The sequence below is a fragment of the Mustela nigripes genome, chromosome 1 (assembly GCF_022355385.1).
Source record: "Mustela nigripes isolate SB6536 chromosome 1, MUSNIG.SB6536, whole genome shotgun sequence".
Classification (NCBI taxonomy): Eukaryota; Metazoa; Chordata; class Mammalia; order Carnivora; family Mustelidae; genus Mustela; species Mustela nigripes.
Genome location: NC_081557.1, coordinates 201,207,684 through 201,232,546, shown reverse-complemented (window position 1 = coordinate 201,232,546; position 24,863 = coordinate 201,207,684). Strand labels below are relative to the sequence as shown.

At 39.2% G+C, this 24,863-nt stretch overlaps 1 protein-coding gene across 7 annotated transcripts in view; it reads left to right on the top strand.

The window, feature by feature from the left end:
• INPP4B (inositol polyphosphate-4-phosphatase type II B) overlaps window positions 1-24,863 on the top strand; it is an 822,310-nt gene that overhangs the window by 560,491 nt on the left and 236,956 nt on the right. For 5 of the 7 annotated variants that reach the window (XM_059378706.1, XM_059378698.1, XM_059378688.1 and 2 more), the window contains 2 exons: window positions 1,662-1,712; window positions 10,155-10,234. In XM_059378706.1, coding sequence (XP_059234689.1) covers window positions 1,662-1,712; window positions 10,155-10,234 — 131 coding nt within the window. Of the gene's footprint in view, window positions 1-1,661; window positions 1,713-9,745; window positions 9,814-10,154; window positions 10,235-24,863 lie in introns of those variants that run through there. The other 2 variants (XM_059378722.1, XM_059378714.1) reach the window with 2 other exon arrangements.

The window sequence follows — 24,863 nt, the reverse complement described above, 5'->3', positions numbered from 1 at the left end:
AGAGGGACAGAGAAACAGAGAGATAGAAAGTATATAGTGTGTGTGTGGTGTATGTGTGAGAGATAGAGAGAGAGAGAGAGAGATTGAGATCATATATATGCACACACTCTATGGTCCTTTACAGTCTCCCCTGTTGATACGTAGATTCCTCGTCCTTTGAGGCCAGCTAATGATTTTCAGATAATGAGACTGAATGGTACGTCTGAACATTCTGGACCAAAGAACATTAGTGCAGCTCCCACACTGCAACTGCTCTCAGCCAGTGAGCGCTGTCGTGAAATCCTGAGTTGAGAGTGTTCTGAAAATTGTGTTGATTACTCTGTTGGGATCTCTCCTGTCATTTATTTTGTGCTCTTGTGAACAATTCTGAGTCATAATGACTGACAAATTGTGCAAGTGATACTGCTGGACCTGTCATAAAGACACAAAGAAAGAGCATTAAGCTGGAAGTTAAAATGCAGTGTTTTACCCGTGGCTTGAGGCTTTTTCCAAGAAGTGGAAACTGTGTTAAAAATGAGCAGGCCCTAAGGAGCTAGTTCAAGTCTTCGGACATTATGAGCCCTACTATAAGTATCCTTTCCACTGGAGAGAATTGATCAGGTATAGTCAGGTATGTCAGGACTTAAAGGGTTTCAAGAGAATTATGATTGGCAGTGTTGCACTTCAAAGGGATTTTGTGAAAATGACCCCCTGAACTATTGATCAAACACGTGTGCCTAGGGTTCCTCTCTTCCCAGCCATCCCCGCTTCCCTCTGCTCTCTAGTTAAACAGAGTATGCTTGTCTATTGCCCTGTATTCATTTAATGTGTTTATCTAATCCTTACTTCAAATTAAGATATACTAGATTTAGGTTTTAGGTGTTTCTTGCTTTTACTAGCTTTTTCTTAAGTGAGAAAGATCGTCGTGATTCCTTTTCATTTGAAACATTTTTTTCTTAGAGAAGCATCGACTCAGCTGTACATTAGAATCAATATCTGGGGGCAGGAGAGAGCACCAGGAGTTTGAAAGGTCCCCAGGTAGCTCTAATGTACAGCCAGGATTAAGGATCACTGCTCAGTGGAAGATATATGCCTACTTATCATCTAAGGAGTTGATATTTCACTTGGAACACTTTCAAACATATGAAAAGCTTTCCCAGATGACTGATTATTTTACATTATTTCCCTCTCCCCCAGTTGAGAATTAGTTTTCAAATGAATTTAGGTAATGGTATCTGACAATTTGGCCCAGAACTCTCAAGTGGGAGGGATATCCTATAAAGACTGTGGGTTTTGGTGCTCATTTGGAGAATAAAATATTTATTGAGCTTGCATAGAATGACTTTCTCTATAACAGCTCTCTCCTTCCCCTTTAATATGGAACGAGGGCTGCTTTTTGAGGAGATTAAAGGTGATTCACCTTAAGCCTAGATACCTCTGTATTGGGTGAGGAGTGATGGGGTGAGGACCTGGCAGTTCTGTCTACTTAGGAAAATCAGGAAGCTTAGCGACGATAAAAGGACAGCTTTGCCGTACCACAGCAGATGGTACACCCAGGTGCCTTCAGTAATGATTAACCCCAGAGTCCGAATCATTGCCTAGGATGGAAAATGACACCCAGCACCTGTGTGCACTGGTTTCTATTTCAAAGTCACACGGAGAATGTTTGTTCTTCTCTGTAGGTTCGAACCAGTGTCCTACCTGAGCATAAGGATCCCCTGCCAGAGGTTGGGGTAAGTGTTTCTTATGTTTCTGAAGGGCACATGTGTCCCTTCTAAGTTGATCTTTGGGCTTTCCGCTGACCTTCTGTTGTCTGATCACCGACAAAGGAAATTGAGTTAAATTAACAGGGTGTGACAACGCAAGGCGGCACTGTCACATATTTGGTGAATTATATGGACGTCATTCCTTGTCTCTGGGAAATCACCCTCAAATGGATTCATACTCACTTTAGCCTGCTAGAGACAAGTCTAGAAATTGCCCCTGCAGGTAGCTGAGAGGCAACTCAGAGCCAGCATTCCTGGACCAACAGAAGGCTAGGGAAATCACAGACGTGAGCTCTCCTGCTTCAGGAAGGAGGCAGAGAACAAACTAGCCACGGGTCTATGCTGTTTTCTGCTTCCTGCTATACTGTAACACAGGTCCAAACAGAAGCTGCCGTCAAAGTGCAGTCCAGTGTTGCGAAAGCCTGCAAAGGTTTTCCCGCTGCGTCGGCACCGCCGTATCTCAGCTTTTAGAAATTGGAAGAGCAGGAAGAGAAAAGCAAGCTTTTTGCTTAGAAAAGCCTGGAGTAGGTGGTGGCAACTTCTGAGGGAAAGCCCAGCAGGCTGAGTCCCTGGGATCTGTACAGAGAGGTTGAAAAAGCCTAGAAAAAAGTTGGGTCTAAAGAGGCCATGGGACTGAGCCAATTGTAAGGCCTATGGGAAACTCCCCACAATCCTACAGGCAGTTGAGAACCTTCTTCCAGTTTTTGTGTGCAGCATTGTCTTACGTACTGATCATTTCGTCACTGGCAACAGCCGCCATCTGGACCTGCCAAGGGGGCCCTCCAATACATGCACCAAAGCTTGAGTTGAATTGATGGAGAATAATGTCAGCCATCTCTGCATTTGATCGTGAAGGAGAAAGAATGGGGCACTTTGTGTTCTCTCATGCCTATCAGGGCCTTCTCGTTGTTTTTTTCCCCTGGGTAGAGGTCGAATAATTCTCTAGGCCCCAGTCAGAGGGGACTCTGACTGACTCCTCTGACTTGAAGCTGTTTTCCTGGATGTGATAGAATGAAGAAATTAGCCTCATTTCCTAAATAGTGCATCTCCTGAAATGCTCACCTTCCCTCTCTTCCAACACTACCTTTACATCGACTGGCCATGTCATGTTACTAATAGACCATTGTCTCTAAATTGACTTTTTTTTCTTAAGATTTATTCATTTATTGGGATACTTGGGTGGCTCAGTCGTTAAGCATCTGCATTTGGCTCAGGTCATGATCCCATGGTCCCAGGATCGAGTCCAACATTGGGCTCCTTGCTCAGCCAGGAGCCTGCTTCTTTCTCTGCCTGCTCTGCCTGCCACTCCCCCTGCTTGTGCTCTCTCTCTCTGACAAATAAATAAATAAAATATTTTAAAAAAAAAGATTTATTCATTTATTTGAGAGAGAGATATATAGAGAGAGAATATATGCACACATAAGCGAGAGGAGGGACAGAGGGAGAAAATCTCACTTAGACTCTAGGAGGAGAGCACAGAGCCTGATACGGGGCTCCATCTCATGACCCTGAGATCATGACCTAAGCTGAAATCAAAAGTCAGATGCTTAACTGACTGAGCCACCCAAGTCCCATAAATAAATTTCTATAAGTCAAAGTGGTACCCATGGTAACATTGTCCATATTGAGGGTTTTTTTTTTTTTTTAGCTTTAATACTGAACACAGATTGTATTTAATGCAGTTTTGTATTTGAAAATTTTATAATATTGAGTGAATTGAAAACAGCTTAAAAGTAATTACTGAAAAAAAATGCTAGTGTTCTTAATAATAGGAAATTTGAGACATTTAAACATACCACTTTTTCAAATATATTCCAATTGGGACTGATTAAGAGATCCACAGGAGTGAGAGGTCTGTAAACTATAGCCTGGGGGCCAAATTCACCAACTGTCTGTTCTGAATATGTTCTTTTATGCATTTATGCTGTTTCCCACTATCATGGCAGATATCATCACTTGAGCCAAAATCAAGAGTCAGACACTCAACCGAGTGAGCCATCCAGACACCATTAAATTGGCTTCTTCTGAAGCATTGTGAGAAGGTTGCTAGCTCCAAGCACTGGAGGTTCTCTGAACTGATACCATGGTGTATTTAGAATACTGTCTTTGACAAAGACTCAGCCTGGATCAAAAGAACATTTTCAATTGACATCCTGTGACATATCTGTTGAATCAGTTAGGAATGCATTCAGAACCAAGTTACCTGACAAACAGTGGCTTAGAAGTAACAGACTCATTTTTCTCATGTTAGAAAAAGATCTGCAATAATGGTCCAAGGCCGTAGCTACTCAAAAAATGACTTTGAGCAACCAGGTTCTATCTACCTCCAGCTCTTCCTTTGTTAGAGTATTGTCCAGTCTAAACACTGAACCTTCAGAAGTCACAGTCCAGGTGGGCAAAACACTGAAGGACGAATGGCAGCTGATCTTTTTCCTTCAATTCTGGGAATCAATCACTTTGGGGAAATTTCAGTTGGTATATTGACATGTACCTATCACTAAGAAGATAGGAGTGCCCAAGCAGAAGAGAATCTGGGTCAGTTCCCATTGGAACAAAATCAAGGTACTATTAGTAATGAAAAGTGAGCCAAATAGGTATTAGATATTGGTAATGTCTGCACACTCATCCTGCATGTTAAACTCTGTAAGAGCAAAGAGCCTATTTATTTATTTATTTATTTATTTATTTATTTTTAACGTGATTTTTTGTTCTTGTTGTTTTGGTTTTTTGACAGAGGGCGATCACAAGTAGGCAGAGAGGCAGGCAGGGGTTGGGGAGGGGGAAGCAGGCTCCCCACTGAGCAGAGAGCCTGTGCGGGGTTCAATTGCAGGACCCTGAGATCATGACCTGAGCCAAAGGCAGAGGCTTTAACCCACTGAGCCAGCCAGGCACCCCTTATTTTGTTCACTCTAATAACCCTAGCTTTGTGTCTGGGAACTAGTAAATTATGATATATGTATTGAATGAGTTAGAAAGCATACCATGATTTTGGTTTGCCAACCATCTTAAATTTTTTAGAACCACCAAAATGAAAGGGGGCATCTAAAACAAATTGTAATGGTATATAAGTCTTAATAATATGTAAAAATCTAGTACACTTTATGGCACATCAGAACTCGGTAAAATGGCATTTATATTATAGACCTAAGTCTCGAGTGTAGTAAGAATGAGCCTAAATAAGACCGAGTCCACAGGTTCTGGCATTCTAATACCCTCAGAGTACACAATATTGTGGATAGAGAAGAATCGCCTCATCTTAAGCACCAGTCATGGAGCCCTGGTTAATTTATATCTCATCACTTAATCCTCAAAATATTTCTTTGGTCTGAGAGTTTTAGCTCTTGGCCCAGACTTGGCTCTGCCATTACAACCATCTAAGAACTCTAGCTCTTGACTACTCTGATTTAAAAAATGAGCTAAAAGCTTTTATTTTAAATAGTTCAAATATGTTCTATACATTTCTTCGCATTCTTAAGCAACATCTATTGGATACACCTAGACCTTTTGTTGATGTCTTAGGGAAGGAGATACCAATATGTGCTGAGACCTTTTGAGGTATATTCCTAGTAAAGATGTAGTTTTTAAATATACGACTTTACCCTAAAATGCTTTTTAATGTTTTCTTTGGACCATTTGTCCACTTTTAATAGATTTCCTCCCAAGTCTCTTTTTTGTCCTTCTGATTTTTTTTCAGTGTGAGTAGTTCATGTATCTTCTTTCCCTGCCTATTTGATGGGAAACAGTGGAACCATATCTGTTAGGGTTGTCACTGAAGAAGAAGTACATGGGCTAGGAAAAAAGGATTGTCCTGTGAGTTACATGTAGGGCATGTTGTGTATGAGCCTCATGCTATCAACCCGGCTCTTCCAAGGCATTTTGGACTTGTACCACAGTTCTTGTAGATAGTTTTATAAGAATAGGTCAAAGTATTATTGATATATTCATTTAACCTCTAAGCCAGCATTTTTCCATGGAAATATTGTGTGTGCCACAAATGTATGCCACATATATAATTTCAAAATTTCTAGCAGCCCATGCTTTCAAAAAATTAAAAAAGGAACAGGCAAGATGAATTTTAATATTTTATTGAATCCAACATACACAGAATATAATCATTTCAAAATGTAATCAATACAAGAAATTAGCAATGCTCTATTTCACACTCTTTTTAAATACCATGTTATATAAATGTGATGTGTATTTTATGTGTACAGCACATCTCAGTTCAGAGTAGCCACAAGCCTCATGCCTGAACCAGTGGTTCGCCATTGGATCATACAGTTCTACACAGTACTTGGTAAAACTTGGGAGTCTCTTGGAAATTGTGGTATACAGGAACCCTCTATTTTGATTAGAGGCTTTGTGAGATGAACATAGGTGACAGAGGATAGGCCAGCTCACAGCAAGGTGTACAGAGCTGTACATCTTGTGGCTCGTTATATAGTACAGCTCAATCAGGGAACACTGAGGGCCTGCTGCAGAGACCTATGAAACCCCAGAAGCAATCTGAATACTTGTGACTTGCTCAGAGTCCCTGCAAGGGCTGGTACGATAAACTGTTTATTGCTACACTCCCTATAGAGAGGAACTGGGATTGAAGCAGATGCCCCAACTTTCCCCGCACCAGCCCCCTGCTTGCTATCACTCTCCAGCCAGGTGAGAGATTGAAATTATGCAGGAAGCAATTCAATGATCATCTGCTCTGGGCGCTTGTACCCAGAATGATCTTTCTGAGTGTCGCTCTCTCCTGAGCAGGTAAAAAAGGCCAGAGACCCATGTTGAGCAGGCAGAGAGCCTGGCAGAAGGAGAGAGAATTGCCACCTGTCCTGGAAATAAAGCCCAGTGTAATGGGGATAAAAGAATGCTAGACTAAAAAGCAGGAAACCTGGATTCCAACTTGGCATCTGCATATTAACTCGTTCTGGGACCATGTGTAAGCCAGTTAACTCCTTTAACTTCCTGTTTTTCCCAGCAATGTACCAAGAGCTTTGCCTGGCTTACTTTGATTCTTATAACAGTAACTATGCGAAAGATAGAGTTATCACATGCAACTTTTTCCTACAGTGGTTATGATGGGGAATGATGAAGTAACTCATTCAAGACCACAGATTTGCAAGCGAGAAGACAGAGAAATAAGGCCTGACAATACCCATTAGTGGATAGCCTGTTTGGGGGCTGGGAGAAGTGATTCAAATGCCCATATTTCCGTTTTTTGACAGAATAACATTTAACATGACACTCCAGACCTCTGAGCTCCAACTCTAGTGAGACTTTAATTTTTTTGTTTGTCTTTCATATTTTTCCACTGATACTAGACCTCCCAGTTTTAAACCTTTAAGATGAGTATTTTAGAAACAGTACTGAAGACAAGATGGGTAAGCTTGTTCCTTGAGTTATATTTGAGACTTAAATTTTTTAAAGATGTCTCTGATATTCCATGGTTATGATTACAGTGGCAGCAAAGATAAAATAGCTTTATATTCAGTTACTCTCTTATATTAGCATTAGTGTGCTCTTTTCCTTCCATGGGGATTTAGGTTTCAGAAACAGAGAAGACTATTTCCTTCTAACTCATTCTTTTTCAGGAGTCCAGTAGATATCCGTGTAAATGAATGCTGTGTTTTATTTATGTTGACATCAAGCAAATACAAAAAACACCTACCAGAAAGTAAATATAGAGGCAAAGCCATTGTTAGTGTTTCATGCCCCACTGTCTTCAGGGATTTCATTAATGTCCTTTATGCCACACATAGTCACCATGTACAGTTATTTGTGGAGTAAAAAGATAATATTTATATCTAAATAACACCTCCTTGGGTTTGACAAGTTTTCATAACACAGTGCTATAATGTCATTACCTAAATTAGTTTCTAACACATTGTATGATTTCTGTAAAATCTCTTGCTATCTTTTGAGATGAAGCCTGTGGCTGCCAGTTCTGATAAAAAAGTTAGAACCATGGGCATTGTCCTTGGTCCCCTGCAAACGCGTACAATGAGGCAGTAGGCATACGAGGCAGCCCTTCTGTTCTGGGCACTGGGCATGGCTCAGGGATGGACCAGCCAGAGTCCTGCTTCCATAGCAGCCCCTGATCTGGTGGACAGAGGAGACATTCAGCGGCTGTGGTCACAACTCAACAGGCAGCTGTGCCTCACGGGGTGTGTGTAGCTCATGTCTGGAAATAGCCACTCCACCTGTCTCTCATTGCTACATTCCACTCTGGGGCATTTGTCACTTTTATTGATGAAAAGACCTCAGTAACATTCATGACATGTATGGTCTGTTTTATTCACTCCAAAACCATCCATACCTTTGACATTTCAATAGACAGAGAGAAAATCATTGGAAATTTTGAGGCATCATGAAATCTTTCATCAGTTAAAGAGTTTTCTTTGAGAATAAAGAGTGATTTAAAAACTCCGATAATCAGGGAAAGAGGAAGTGGGATAGACATGCTTAACTACCACATGCTACAATGAAATTCACTACAATATACAATCCACAAGTTAAAATTGTTTTCATTTTCCAGATAGTGAATTATAGTACTTTGTAAATACCTGCAGAAAGAACATCCTGATATCTATATCTAATAGAATGACTACCTTGAAAGCTAGTTTTTATGCCAGTCGTTCACTCGTTTATTGTCAGCAAAAATTTATCACATGCCTACTGTGCACTAGGCAGTAGGAGTTTGTGAGAAAACAAAATAAGGCTGCTTGTGGAGCTTCAAATCTTGATTATTTTCAAAGGAGTTACAAAATAAGCAAAGAAAAAAATATATAATATGTATATGTATAAAAAAATAATATGTCCTATGGTGATAGGTGCCAATAGAGAAAAATACAGCAGGATAAGAAATAGGGAAGGGGAAGGGGTGCTCAAAAAGGATGGTCTAGTAGTTATCACTCATGAGGTGACATTAATGCTTCTCTTCAGCTGGATCTCTCCCAGGTTTTACTATACCATTTGCTGAAAAGTTACCCTAAATCCCTTCATGCTTCACTCATATAGCACTTGGACTTCTTTTTGTAGCTTGAATTACTCTCATTTCATCACTCATTGACGTATCATCAGAGCTTTGCCACAAATAGTATTTTCACCTGACGCCCTTCTCCTAATAATTTAGTCTCATGCTCTTCTGGCTTTGGTGAGTTGGTGTCTAAGCCAGCTCTGTGAGTTTCAAGTTAGTTCATTGGGTTTATCCTTGCTAATGTGTAGACATCTCCAGCTTTAGAACTGAGCTGTATTAACAGTATTTGCCTTTAAGTTTCTTGAAACAGTTCTAAATTGAAAAAAAGGGGGAAAAAAATTTGACCTGAAGTATGTCTTTCTTTTGCTTAATAATCACTAAGTGTGGACGCAGCCTATTGTGTATGAAATAACCTCACACTTTTGGCTGAAAAGACCTAATTGTGCTTAGACTCCTTAAATTAAGCCCAGGCTCTTATTCTAGGGCAGCCCTGCAACAGAGCTATGAAAAGAGAATGCTCTGGAAAATGTAGTGGGTTGACTTCTTGTAGAGTATTACAGTATGTAAGGCAGCAATGGGAGATGATATGGGTTTGATATTTTCGTGTTTACTTCTTGACCTTGAGGGGAGAACGAGAAATACTATTTATGGTATACCATAATATTGTGACTTTAAATCAGAAGTAGCCCAGAATATTAAAAAGAAATGAAAGATTTGTTTCCTGGAAAAGAAAAACCAATTTGGAGTTTTATTCTTTACATTATGAGTCAAAAATTGTAGAAAGGAGATATTCGTAGATAGTCAACAGCCAAGCCAGTATGATAGGTTAAAAAAGCAATTTTAGAAAATGTAACAGAGTAAGTACCTTTCTGTTTTGTGTATTAGAATGAAATTGTCCCATGCTGGTATAGAAAAAACAAAGGAAACAAATGCTTTTAAACGTTGCTGTGATGGGGGAGAAATACAGCATTTCTATTTATAACTTGTACAGAGTCCCACATAAAAATAGCTCCAACTAACAGATTTGCTCATATCTGGAATACAAAGTTGTCGCTGCCAGTGACTTGAGGAATTCTAATAAGAACAGCGACGGCATTGGTAAATATTGAAAGTTTATCATCTTTGCTTCTCTCCCAGTTTTCATAGGAGAAGAAAACTCACAGAAAAGTCCTGGCTTCGGTGTTACACATTTTGTTCTTTTCTAGGCTCCTGGTCTCTTTGTTTGTAATGGAAAAGTCACCATTTGCTCCCCTGGACTTCACCCCACGAGAAGGCTCGATTATCGTATCTCTGTCAGTTATGATTGTATCTCTGCAAGTGAAATATTTGTCAGGCTCATGCAGTCAACATTTCATTCTTCTAATTTTGTGTGATTGGTGTGACAGCAAAGATACTAAGGACTTTTGAAGTTAATGGACACCATTCTGTCTTATTTTCAGCGAAGCTTCCTGGGCTATGCCAGTTTTGAAGTGGGAGAGCTTCTGAAGTCAAAGGAGCAGCTGCTGGCCCTGAGCCTGAGGTGGGTCTCTCTGTCCGCAGAAATGCTATAAAGTGAAGAGCTGATGACATTTACTGAAGGATGGCTGGGCTTGAAAGTCCCAATTCCTACAGATGTTTAGAGGTCAGCTCTCACATGGCTCATGTTCTCCACAGCAGCAGGTTACAATGAAACAGCAACGGTTCAGGTTCACACTGAAGTTCATGTTTCGCGTTGTCAAAGGTTATCAGTCCGTATGGGGGTGGGGGGAATGACATGATCATGAAACTGATGAAATTCTTTGATAGTAAGAATAGAAACAATGAGCAAGTTATTGAATAATTTTTCTGTTACTTATTGAAATGTGACTTTTTAAGTCAAGTAAGCTTCTGGGTTTGAACGGTGTTAGTGGCAACATTGCAAATTTATGATAATGGAAGGGAAGTTGATTATTCTCTTTTTTTTTAAGCTTGTTTTGTTTCCATCCTATTAAATATAAAACATACATTAAACAGACTCATACTGAAGCAAGCAGTAGAGCAGAGGTAATTTTGAATATGAGTACTATTTGTTTTGAGAGAGAAGACCAGATAATGATCTTTAGGAAGTTACATAATATTTTTAAATTTTTATTAACATATAATGTATTATTTTCCCTAGGGGTCCAGGTCTGTGAATCATCAGGTTTAGACATTTCACAGCACTCACCATAGTGGATACCCTCCCCAATGTCCATAACCCAGCCACCCTATTCCCTCCCCACCACCCTCCAGCAACCCTCAGTTTGATTGGTGCGATTAAGGGTCTCTTATGGTTTGTCTCCCTCCCAATCTTTTAAAGCTAGAAGAATGTTAAATAGAATAAACTTTTTTTATAAACTTCATTATACATTCTAAACAATAGTATGCTGTTTTATAAGTATATAATAACTCCTATAATTATGTATACATAATATATACTTGCAGTATTTGTATAGTATAAACAAATGTAAGAATTGTATAGGACAGTCCTTGTAAATCTCGAGATGTTCTTCTTTTGATGAAACATAAAGACCACTTCCAGGGAAGAGACAGTGTCTTAAGTGGGCTTTCCTCTGCGTTGCAGTGGCAAGGACCTACTTGTAAACAATTTATTTCAGTAAAGATGCTGTGGCTTATACTGAAATCTGTACTGAGGTCTGTCTCCTTTTCCTATTTTTCCTAATCCTTACAGTTTTGCATTTTTGACTTAGGGGAGTATAAAGTAATTTAAAGTAGCTCATATTCATACAAAAAAATAAGTGTTAATGGGTTCTAATGATGCCATTATCGTCTTTCTCTGTTATGTCTCTTAAACATCTGCTATTTTGTTGTTCTTGTTGTTAAATTTTATCTGGGAAGACATTTTAAAATCTTCACAGTTTTGTGGTGTTGTTCCCCATGAAATTTTGCTGTGGTGATATTCAGCTTGAAGTTTGTGTGGATCAGCTAAAAAGTCCAGCTAGCAATGTCACTGATACTCTAGAAATATGTGTTAGTGCCCAGCGCGGTGAGGAGACCTGACAAGAGTGCCCCTGGATTCACGAAATATGATGTCAAGCATTAAGTTAATTTAGGACTACTAGCAGGCCCCGTGTTTTCTAGATGGGATGCATAGCCCTCACTCTTCCTCTTGCTGACGACTCACATTGATTCTCCAGAACCGCCATTAACATCAGCACAACGCTGCACCTTTAGACACTCCCTCTGAAACACAAATCAGGGGACCAACGAATTCTTAGTAAAATGAAGGTTAGTAAACTCAAAGAAAACCTAAAGGTGGCAGAACAGGAAGGGAAGGGTCAAGTTTAGAGTACTACCCCTGTAAGCAAACAAGGAATAGAATCAATACATATTTCCACTTTTGATCTTAACACCTCTGCCTAATCCTCATTTGATTTTGATTATATAAAAGGAAAACAAGTGTAACTACAAAGAATTGGGTTTTCTAGAAAAAAAAATTTTTTTTTTGAAATTAATTTTGAAATGGCTGGGTTTTTATGCTTTCCCTCCCTTTTCATGCTTTGCCAAATTTGTGAATTTCTCTCTCCGTGAGTAGACACTTTACAGACTTATCATAGCCTTTTGATTTCAGACCCTTCATGTTTTTTCCTTCAGATGTAATTCATCTTCTCTCCCCCGGCTCGTGAGTCTCCAAAGTACTCTACTGGAAGAACATCAGGTTAGGGATAAGAAGCTTTCTTTCTTTTTTTTTTTTTTTTTTCAGTTGTTTCTTTTGTTTTGTCTTAATATGGCTTTGTACTGATGATATCTACATTTTGTTCCTTTAGATTCCAGTCATTATTTTTTAAAAGGTTTATTTATTTATTTCAGAGAGAGAGAGAAAGTGGGGGTGAACAGAGTGGGAGGGAGTGGAGAGGGCATCTCAAGCAGACTCCCCACTGGGCACAGAGTCCCACTCATGAGCCCGAGATCATGACCTGTGCCAAAATCCAAAGTCTGATACTTAACCGACCGAGCCACCCAGGTGCTCCATCTAGTCATTATTTTTAAAGCTGTAGCATTCTCAGATTCCTATGAAACAAATTCACAGAAATAATAATGTACAAACATTCTCTGATAGTAAGCGTCCCCCAGATCTATGTAGTTTTGTGTTCACCGTCCCTTTGAGTTGTTTCTTCTCGGACAATTCCAGTCCCAAAACTCTCAAACAAACTCCAGAGAGCACCATCGTTTAATGGGGCTACTATGCCATTTGTGCTTTGAACTTTTTAACAGAATTTGGGATTGAATTCTTTTTTTCCCAGAGAAGATTGAAAGGAGCAAGAAATGTGTGTCTTATTTATAGATTTAGACTCAAATTTCATGAAATATCATATAGTACATTTTTTCGAGTTATGGAACAAAATTTACTTGCATGCATTAGGAAAAATCCCTCCACTACGCAAAGTGATGCCTAATCATAGAAGTCGTCTTCCTTTAAATACCTAGTTACTAAATTACTGTCTGAGTGTCCTAGCATCGCAACTGGACATATCTTTATTTAGTACTAACCCTTTTACTTTTGTATTGTATTTACTTTGTTTTGCTAGCCTACATTTTGTGTTCCTGTCTCCTCTGACTTCTTGTAGATCTGAATTATATTTTCTGTTCTTATTCTTGAATTCATTGCCACATCTCCCTGACTTTCCTACTGCAATGTAAACAAGCTAAGGTCCTTGTATGGAGGATTACAAACGATTATCTAGTGTCTGAGAGACACTAGATAATCTTATAATAATAGTAATAATAAGAAGAAGAAGGAGAGGAGGAAGTTTCTACATGTTTTATGCTCAGATAAGTATCTTAGAGATATTGCCTCATCAACCCTTATTCTTTTTTTTTTTTTTTTTTTTGTTTTTTTAAAGATTTTATTTATTTATTTGTCAGACAGACAGAGGGAGAGAGTGCGAGTGAGCACAGGCAGACAGAGAGGCAGGCAGAGGCAGAGGGAGAAGCAGGCTCCCTGCCGATCAAGGAGCCCGATGCGGGACTCGATCCCAGAACCCTGGGATCATGACCTGAGCTGAAGGCAGCTGCTTAACCAACTGAGCCACCCAGGCGTCCCATCAACCCTTATTCTTAATGTCACTTTATAAATTAAGAAAGTGAGATGTAAAAAGCAGTTCAGTGATTTGCACAAAGTCACAGTGTCCATAAAGGGGAAAGCCAAGGTACAGAGGCACACGTTTCCAACTGCAAAGTCTGTGCTTTAGTGACCCGCTTCTTGTGTGTTTTGACAAAGGAGAGAACTGAGAACTTGTGAAAGCGTATCACACATTATGTGACTGAGGTAATGGAGAAACAAAGCCAGCACTCAGGTGCAAGACCACCCGTTCACGGTTTCTTCCACTTCGGTTTCACCACAGTGCCTCGTCTTACAGTGAGTGAAGACATAATAAGTGTCAACATGCCATGAAGAACTCAGACAGATGAGCCGTAATGGCAGAAAGTGGGAGCCAGCCTGCCTGGTGGAGGGAGAAGCTGCGGGACACCTGCGGAATCTGCTCTCACCCTAGAAGCTCGGCATCCTCAGGCCCCGAGCCTGGCTGCTGTCTGAGCACCTGACAGTCATTTGCCCTTGCTAACCTTATCTGAATGTCTTAGGGCCATGCAAGCAGAAATTTGGAGCATCGTAGTCCTGTTTCATTATTTAATAAGAGAATGGCAAGATTACCTCTGACTCCTGGAATGGTGCTAGCAGTTGGGAAAAATAACGTCGCTCTTAAAGTATTCAAACAACCACAAAGGCAGAGATAAAGGAGGGAGGGGGGAAGGGTGAAACTTCTTTTTTCAGAAATCCTTCTCGGAAGAAGTGAGACAGATGGATGTGTTTTGACCTTGTCTCGTTGCACATGACCTTCGTTGCCTATCTCCTCACAGTTGAGGCTACATTCAGTGCTCATTCATTCAGCAAGCACTTATGAAGACCTTTCCATATGCTAACCACAGTGGTAGGTAATCTTTTGTAGTTGGTGTTACTAATAACACTAATAATGAAAAAAATCGTACTGTTTATTGAGCATCTACTAGCGTGCAAACAAGGTATGAGGTGCTCCTCACGCATGATCTTGAATCTATGCCGCATTATCATCCCTGTGTTGCAGCCGCTTTTCTATGATCCCGCAGCCAGTGAGTGTACAAGTAAAATTAGAGTCCAATTTGGTCTGCCTCCAGAGCTTGTTCTGTTTTATTTTCCTGCCTCCTAGGAAGCTAATAGAATCTTTGTTTCCTTCTCTATTTTATATTCTGTCCTTTGGAGAGTTTCAGGGGCCTCATTTCTTTTGTCCTAATGCTTTGTCTTAAAATTCAATTTCATATGCCCATGACATAGTAGAGGTTCAATAATTACTTGCTGGAATTGTGATTCATGAGGACAACTTCCTTATATTTGTACGGATGCTTGAATGTAAGCCAAGTACCATATATTTCTGAATGGCATCCACCTAAATTAATGCATTTATAAGGCAGCCAAAGCATTAGAATATATCGGAGACAAGTAACTTCGAGAGTTATAGTGAGGGATAGATTGTAATATGATTGAAAAGCTGAAAACCTTATTTGGAATTTACTACTTCAGGGCAGGCCACTTTACCTTGATGCAGAAACTTCCAATAGAGCACTTAACTAGTGTTCTATTACTTCTTCTGTAATCTTTTGCATGTAACCCCTCCAAGTTAAGCAAACATTATGTAATTTTATCAGAATGAATGTGGCAAAATATTCTTGGATTTATTCATAAAAAGAAAATTTGTTTTCATTTATTACTTCTGCCACATTTATAGTCGTGCTGTCATGTAACATAAAACATAAAGTTCCATGATCCTAAACAGACATATGGTGTAATGTTTTACAATACCCAGATGTGTGGGAGAGACTATGAAAGAAATAAACAATACAGGCCTACTGTTTGTTTTTAAATTTCCCCTTTTATGTAGCATTTATATGTGTACATATTTATGCATATATAAATATGTCATAGATTGTGTGGATGTGTATGTGTTTGTGCATCTACATTATTTTAGGATTATTTTGCTTTCTCACAATCTATGAATACTTATCTTCCACTGTTGTCAAATGTGTGTGCTTAGAGAAGGTAAGGTCGAAATCACGAAGTGTTTAGCTTTTAGTTTTTGGTTTGTTTAATTTAACCCTCTTACACACATACACGCACGCACGCACACAGAGATACACATTTCAATTTTGTTTCTATAAGTAAGAAAACCATTTTTGAAAAAACCACATATTTTTAACTGAATCTTCCAATACCACTTTTTTAGCTTGAGAGCTGGAAGTAATGATAAGGAGGGATTCCTTGGGCTATGGCATGCAGTTTTCTATATAAGCACACCCAAGAGTGATAAAAAGATGAAATTGTCGCATATGTCTCACAGGCCGGGAGTATATATACATGTTCTTTAGCCCACAGGGCAATGGATCAGAATAAGTTTGTTACTGAAATGCAAGACTATTATCTGAACCCCTACAGTCTTTGTGATGAACAGTGGCCATAGATAGAAGAGTTTTCAAGGATAAATTTCTTTTTCATTTCAGTTGGAATTAAATTTTCATAGTTTTCATTTTCTATCACTCATCTTTTCCTATATGCAAGTGATAATTATGCGAGTCTTCTTAATTTAAGCATTAGATTAAAGTCTTTAAAATTCTATGTATGATGCATACCTCTTTAACAACATCTTTTCTTATCAATATTTATTTGAATTTCAGAAGAATGTACAGTCAAATATTTGAATAGTCGTGTTTATTTTGAATATATTTCATTCAGTTAGCTTTTTTAGATACCAGAAAGTAAGATTGCAGCAGAAAGTTCTGATGGTTCCACAACGCTAATCCTTATGTATGTCTATAACATTTTCTATATTAAGAGCAATAGATTTTGGCAGCTGAAAAAAAAAAAAAAAACCTCATTGAGAGGGAATATCATATCTGTGATTATTATAAAACAGAATAGTATTATACTTTATTGAATGCACCAATGGAAAAGTCAGAATATGAACATGGCATGCATAAGCTACTTCATTGACGTCTTTGCATAGAATTTACCAAAAATGCACATTATAAACCCTGAAAGCAATGCATCAGAACTCTGCATTTTTTTTGGGGGGGGGGGAGTGATCAAGCAGGAAAACATGCCAGTCAGTAGCAAGTGCACACTCGTGGTTGATCCAGATGCACCTGTAAGGGGAAAGAAAGCCTTGCGTCTGTGGAGTGTTTCCTTCACGGTTTTTGGCATGACCCAAGTGGAGGTAACAGAAACTGCCTCCAATTCTGACAGACTCTGACCTTGTACATGTGCAAGAAGAGGTATTTGAGCTTTATGATGGATTAAGTATGTCACTTGTCTCATCTTATCCAATCTTCTAATAACCTTGCCTGGAAGGGGATACCTTCCTACTTTACAAGAAGTAGTGAGCTGAGGAGCACAGTTTGACTTTCTTTAGATCACACAGCTGGCACGGGATGGAAAATGGGAGATTAAGAGAGAAGTGTCCTTGGTATCAAGGATCTCCTGGAGAATATATATTTTGTTTAGGATCTTAATTAAATAATTTTTGAGAACAGAAGAGATCTGGCCACTTCGGCTTCTCTTTGGACAGCTTTAGCGACAGAGAGTGCAAAATCAGGAGGCCACAGACACTCACAGACAGGTGAGTGTCAGAAAAGTATTCCTTTCTTATCTTAAATTTGATGTCCTTGGCATGGCCCCCACTCTCCTTCATGGAGTTTAGGAGAACAAGCTTCATGCCGTTTTGCTCTGATCACATTTGAAAGCAGCTCTTGTCCTTCTTTAAATCTTTTCTCCTTTTTTTCTGAGGAAGGCATGCGATGTAGTAGAAAGAACAGCAGGCTTTTATGCCAGACTTGGGTTCGAGTCCCAGCTTTGCCACCAGCTGTGTCACCCGAGGCATGTTATCCACTCTCTGTAACATCTGTTAACAGAAAGAGTAATGACCTCCCTTTGAGGGTAATTCTGAGCCATTAATAAATGTAGTAAAGTCCTGTGCACTGTCTTGCATTAGAGAAAAGCACTCTGTCAGTACTGTCTTCCTTGCTGCTTGGATTAAACTAATTCCCTCAACCATAACTCAGTGTTTGCTTCATTTGCTTGTTTAGTTTGTTGAAGTTCTTTCTTTCATTTCTTTTAAAGATTTATTTGTTATTTGAGAGAGAGAGAGAGAGCGAGCAAAAGGGGGAGGGGAGAGGGATAGAGGGAGAGACTCTCCAGCAGACTCTCCATTGAATGTGGAGACCCATGTAGGGCTCGATCCTGTGACTCCTGAGATCATGACCTGAGCCAAAACCAAGAGTCAGACGCTCAACTGACTGAGCCACCCAGGCACCCCTGAATTTCTTTCTTAAAATGTAACATCCACAATACTCTAAAATGATCAGTGGCAAAGGGGTCAATTTAACTTTGTATCTGAAAATATTGTTTTTATTATTTGAGAAATAGATACCTGAAACCTAAACTCTGGCTTTAATCCCTCTAATATCAGATATGGGTTCCTAGCAGGTGGCCAATACTGGCAAGAGGCATATAGAGAACAGTTTAGTTAAAACAGAAGCAAAGTTGGCCAAAAATTTAAAAACAATTTTTTTTACTTAAAACTTTAACAATATAGCATTGAAATCAGGACAGAAATTCAAGAGTGTAACACAGTGTCGATGGTTGTTAGAGCTTACTGATGCATTTTATTGCTGAATATATCATAAACTGTCTACAGAAGTAAACTTGAGTGACATTTCTCAGGACCAAACTGTGAGAATAAAGGGAGACAACAAACGCAGAAGTGGAGGCATTTGCTTCTCCTACTCATTATGCATCAATGTCCTTTGGGGACAAATTATCAAAAGGTTCTAATGTGAGCCACTTTTTAATTACTGTTAAAATTGTATCAATTTAGTATATAATCAGAATATGCAAAGTGTACAAATATCATGAGATCAGAACAGTGGAGAAGTTGAAAGAGCAGGTGATTTAGAGATGCATTTGAATGCACACATACCCAAATCTTGCTCTTCTCTTGCTTAGAAGGAGGGTAGAGTACTCTGGCCTCAGTGAGCTCATCTGTGGAATGGGAAGAACAGTGTTCCCATCTCAACAGGATTCTGGTGAGGCTCACAAGACTTACTAATGTGAGAGGTTTACAGTGGTGCCTGACACAAAGTAAGTGCTCAATAAATGTGACCTATAATATTTATCTATTTTTTATTGATTAGCTGGCCTAGCCTCAGGTCTTATTGTGTTTTGTTTTTGCAGATGATGCTCAGACATACTGTACAGAGCCTATCAAACAGTACCTGATGCAAAGCAGGTGCAAATCATGCTCATCACCTATTATTAAAATTACCATTATTATTGTTATTTGGCATTTCATTCAACTAGACTGTCTTTCATTTATAATTTAAATGGCACTGCAGTTCTATATTCTGCATTTTTCTTTATGTTCCTAATCCATTTTCATGAGGCTGTAGGTATGACCATGGAAACCAATTAGCACTTTTTTAGTTTGCATTATTCAAAAGATGTCATATTCATCAGATTGCAAATTAGAGTTTTCAGTCACTGAAGGGACAGCACATACTTAGAGCACACTTTAATAGCTTCTCCATTTGTATAGAAAAGCCTGAAATCGTTCCTCTTTTAAAATGCAAATCACATGAAGTTAATATCTGTACACAAAGACCTACCTTCTTAAGAAGTTTGAGAGCTAATTTAGCTTTGAAGATAATTTGCAGGAATGACTAGGCCTGCAAGGAATTATATTTGACCTGAAAATTTGGTATTGGATTTGCCCATATTTACCAAAGTCACTTTCTTCATTATCACCCTACATTTCTATTGCTCTGGACATTTATATCAGCTTTTTCTAAACATTGTTTTGTTTTATTTTGTTTTCTAACACCAATGTCCTTTCAGTTATTTGTATATGTTCCTTTTTTTTTTAAAGATTTTATTTATTTATTTGACAGACAGAAATCACCAATAGGCAGAGAGGCAGGCAGAGAGAGAGGGGGAAGTAGGATCCCCGCTGAGCAGAGATCCCGATGTGGGGCTCGATCCCAGGACCCTGGGATCATGACCTGAGCCGAAGGCAGAGTCTTTAACCCACTGAGCCACCCAGGCGCCCCTGTATATGTTCCTTTTTAAAAAAAAAAATTTATTGTGTTATGTTAGTCACCATACAATACTTCATTAGTTTTTGATGTAGTGTTCCAAGATTCATTGTTTACTTATAACATCCAGTGCTCCATGCAATCCATGCCCTCCTTAATACTCATCTCTGGGCTAACCCATCCCCCTCTTCCCTTCTAAAACCTTCCGTTTGTTTCCGGAGTCCATAGTCTCTCCTGGTTCATCTACCCCTCTGATTTTCCCCGCTTCACTTTTCCTTTCCTTCTCCTAATGTCTTCCTTGTTATTCCTTATGCTCCACAAGTAAGTAAAACTGTATGATAATTGACTTTCTCTGCTTGACTTATTTTACTCAGCATAATCTCCTCCGGTCCTATTCCTGTTGATGCAAAAGTTAGGTATTCATCCTTTTTGATGGCTGAGTAATATCCATTCATCTATGTCCTTTTGAATGAAGGAGTTTTATGTCAAAATAAGTTTGAAAATCCTCTACTAAAAAAATGAAGAGGGTCACTTTCCTGGAGGACTTATTAGTGCCTTCATTAGTCCTCAAGGCCCTTTGAGGCTCTCCAGAGACAGACATTGTCCACAGCTTTCCCGAACTAATCTGAACGCAAGGAGCTTCCTTCATGGAACACCTATTAACAGCTTATCAGCTGCTGTGTTCCAAGAAACACAGCTGCATAATGCGCAAGTGCTGATTTCGAACAAGAACAACCAGGTGTTTTCCAGAGAAATATATGAGTGACCGTCTATATGTGTTATCTGCCATTTCCCCCACCATAAGCCTGTTTCTATCACAGGCATCAGTAGGAAGGCATGTGGTCTTCATCTACGTAAACACTCACTCTTATCCACTCTCCACCCCTGCACCCCTGCTGCTCTGAAACATGCCCTTACCCACCCCTCTTTTATGCATCCCCCTCCCCCATCCCTGAGCATCACCTGCCCCGCGGCACTTCACATCCATGTCAAGAGCTGTGTAGACACCTGTTTGTGACATTTGTACAGAGCTATAAGAAAGGAATAACAAAATACACGCTGTCTCTTTTGTGTTCATTGACCAATGTATTTCCAGCTCTCATAAGCAGACATACACTTATTTTCACGATTACCTACAGTTATAACAACCCCAAACTGAACTTAGTTCTCCCTGTGAAAGCTGTGCTTTCTGATGCTTTTCCTTTCTGGGTTAAATTAAGAACGTAGCCAAAGCTAGAAATCTCAGCATCTTTTTTCAAGTCATCCTTTCTAAAATTTCTTATCTGATTAAATATTATATCCCTTCTTATACCCCCCACCCTGTATGTGTGCACATTTATGAACTTTGTGTGCAAAAACCTCGGCCAAAAAATACAGGATAGTAAGTCTGCTTCTTCAGCCTCATCTGCAACCACATATTACCCTTGACACTGATCACCACTTCCTCTGTCATGTATAGTGGCTTGTGCACAGTTTACACTTTGCAAAGGTGGAGTCTGAAACTTTGTATTTCTCTGGAACCCTTCTTGTTGGGGCTTTGAGCTTCATTTCAACCTCGGCCAACCAGAGGGCAGAACAATGTTTGCACGTGTCAATGGTGCACCTTCAATTCTGTCCCGTACTGATAACCAATTATGTCTCCTCCATTTTGGGGTACCTCTTACCCAAAGAATAAGTCTTACCCATCCAGAACACCTCTTTTTCTTTTTAAAGATTTTATTTATTTATTTGACAGACAGAGATCACAAGTAGGCAGAGAGGCAGACAGAGAGAGAGAGAGGAGGCAGCAGGCTCCCTGCTGAGCAGAGAGCCCGATGCAGGGCTTGATGCGGGGCTTGATGCGGGGCTCTATCCCAGGACCCTGGGATCATGACCTGAGCCAAAGGCAGAGGCTTTAACCCACTAAGCCACCCAGGCGCCCCTCCCAGATTTACTCTTATTGGGAGCTTAGAAACAGTAGTCTCCAGGCATGTCAGTGGAAAGTTCTGGTCACCACCACTGCCCACTCAGGCTTCTCAGTCTCCAGTGACCAAATGACAGTCAGGCTTTTGAGTGGGTGCCTGAAGAGCAGGTCAAAACACATCACTGTCCCGGCTAACAGAGGCTTCATGATCACTGGAAGGTCGCCATCGTAAATTGTGTTTCCAGTGAGATCTGACTTTGCTCTTCTATTTATGCATTGTCAGTTCTATTTAATACATAGGAGTGAGCTGTGTTGGAGGTACCATCCCTGAGGGAATATGGAAAGTTATCTGCCCCGGGGCTCCTGGGTGGCTTAGTCAGTTAACATCAGACTCTTGATTTTGGCTCAGGTCATGTCCTCAGGGTCATGAGATCCAGTCCAGCAACACCATGGAGCCAGCTTAAGATTCTCTCCCTTTCACTCTGGCCCTCCCCCATTTTCCCTCTAAAAAATAAAAAATAAATTAAAAAAAGAAAGAAAATTACCTGCCCCTTTACAATGTATTCCCCCTTATAGCATGATCCAGGTAAGAATTTTTTACTCTTATCTATTAAGTAAAATTCATTGATGTCTCTAGTTCTGTAACATAGTTTAGCTATCTCATAATGAAAGTACATTTAAAGAGATTGTTTGCAGTAAGACTTCAGTAAGGTGAAGAGTTGTCAGGAAAGGAAGACATGATTCTATTAGCGGAAGGTAAGGAAACTAGAAAATATTTAAAAAAAGAGGTTTTAAGAATGCAGACTAGAAGGATGAAATCAAAGATAAAAAGATAAGAAGTAGACTGAGAAAGAAGAAAGAATAGACAAGTTTATTTTGCTGAACGTAATTACATTTAGTACCAATATATGCAAATTTCTTTCAATGTATGCAAACTGTTTTGTAGGATGCACTGTAATGAGGGATAGTTGTGTCTAATAATGGCCTCAGCCTGTTTTATGGGTGATCTTTTGGGTTCCTTGATCAATGTACATAACCTTATTAGAATAAGAAACGCCTAATAGAAATACCCAAATGCCTGATAGATAAATTAGGTAATTAAAGAGTCTTCTTTATAACATTGAGGGGCAGTGATGACTTTGCTACGTTATAGGAGAGTTTTATATCCTGCATATGAAGAAGGTTTTTAAATTAACTGAAATCATTGAATGAAGATTTAAGTTAACCTGATCTAAATGGTTCTGGACATATATCACATTATTACAAGCAAAAGAAATGACCAAATTTGCTTATAAATACATGCTGAATATTGCTTCCTTCTTAGGTTCACACATGTAAATTGGAAAGTAAATAGGCACATTCCTTTGAACTTAGTATAAAATTGATTGTTAAAAACAAATTTAAGGTGCCCTAATAAACTTGGTCTAATTCCCATCCACCCATTGAAGAGCAGAGCAGATAACTTGAATTTCATTTTATCTTCATTTTTATCTTTTTCAACACTGATGCAGTCTCTCTCATTCAAAGCAGATTTGACAATTTCAATCCTAAACTTAAAAATGGTGTATGGTGGGGATTATTTTTTCTCATCTAGAATCAAATTGAAGATATTTCAAAGACTTACACAGTTAATAGGAGAGATCGTGTCTAAGGGTCCTTGGGTTTGCTTGTTTGTTGGGCAGACTTCCAGCTAACACTAAATTTCTTGGCTGTTGAGACATACCTCTAGGACCACTAAAAATGAATTGCTTCTATGACCAATTCTATTACTGCTTCTATGATATAGCCTTTAAAGTACTTTAAGGTTGTTAGGCCTGTGACTGTAACATCGGAGGGAGTTAGAATTCCATTGCTTTCACCAGTAATGCTAATTACTTTGCTCAGATTTCCCCATGATAAGTATCATTTACTAATCGTAATAATGCCACTGAAATTAGATTTAAAAATGTGTTCATAAGTTAGCTTTTAAGGAAAAGATCCCTTTATATTTTGATAGGAAAAAACACGTTTCCTACATACTCTTTCATGCATCTCTTCCTCCCTTTAGTCCCCAATGGTCCTTGAAACAAGGGCTATTCTTGTTATAAGTGATCTTATCTTTCCTGCCAAATTCATTTGAAGAATATATTTAAATAATAAAGGATATTTAGGAGGAAATGGTAAAAACACATATAATTGGCCTCATAGTGTTTGTTAGTTATAAAATTTTGTTAATTTCTCTGATGGTTTTGTAAATTCTTTGAGTTCAAAAATGCTAGCCATGGATATGCTACGGCAGCAAATTTTCCTTTGTGTTTCAGAGCTAAGGTCAGTAAAAGATGGATATATGTAGTTTTTGGAGAGTTGTTTTCCTTTTTTCTACACTCCAGGTCCATTCCACAATGAAAGCTTTACAAACCTTCCTTCTACTGCCTTCTCTTTAGAGAGATGCAGTCAGAAAGGAGGATTGATGGATTTCCAAGAGATAAGGAGGGTCTTCTTCTGGAACTGCGTTCACGAATAGAATCATGAACCAACCTGAAGCTAGAGAGGCAAAGAATGGAGAACAAGCACCATTTTATAACAACGCATGAATACTCTTTCTGGGAAAAACTTTCCCTTTCTATTTTTGAACGATTCATATTACTAATCCGCACATAAAGTTGATTCCTGAGGGTCCAATGCAGGCTGTAGGATGGCTGTGTAGATGTTAAATTAGCTATGACTGGAAACCAAGTCACATTACTTCTAAAAATTGTCATCCCTCTGCCATTAACTAGACATTAACTTCAAGAAGGAATGTGTGTGTGTGTGGGTGTGGGTGTGGGTGTGGGTGTGTGTGTGGGTGGGTGTGCATGTGCGCACACACGTGCTTCAGTTTTATTGGCTCAAAAATGAAGACTTTGGATTTAATGATTAGGTAAACGTGAAGGTTCTTGGTTCTAGGAACCTGAGGACTGTCACCATCTAAGACCATGATATGCTTAGAGGAGGATGACTGGGGAGATGAGGAAGAAGGGGTGAAGGTTGCAGGCACAAAGAGGTTGGGGGGTAGTTTTTGCATTACTGAGAGGACCTAACTAGTGAATTATACAAAGAAAAAGTATTGATTTTTACTGGATAACTTTTGTGT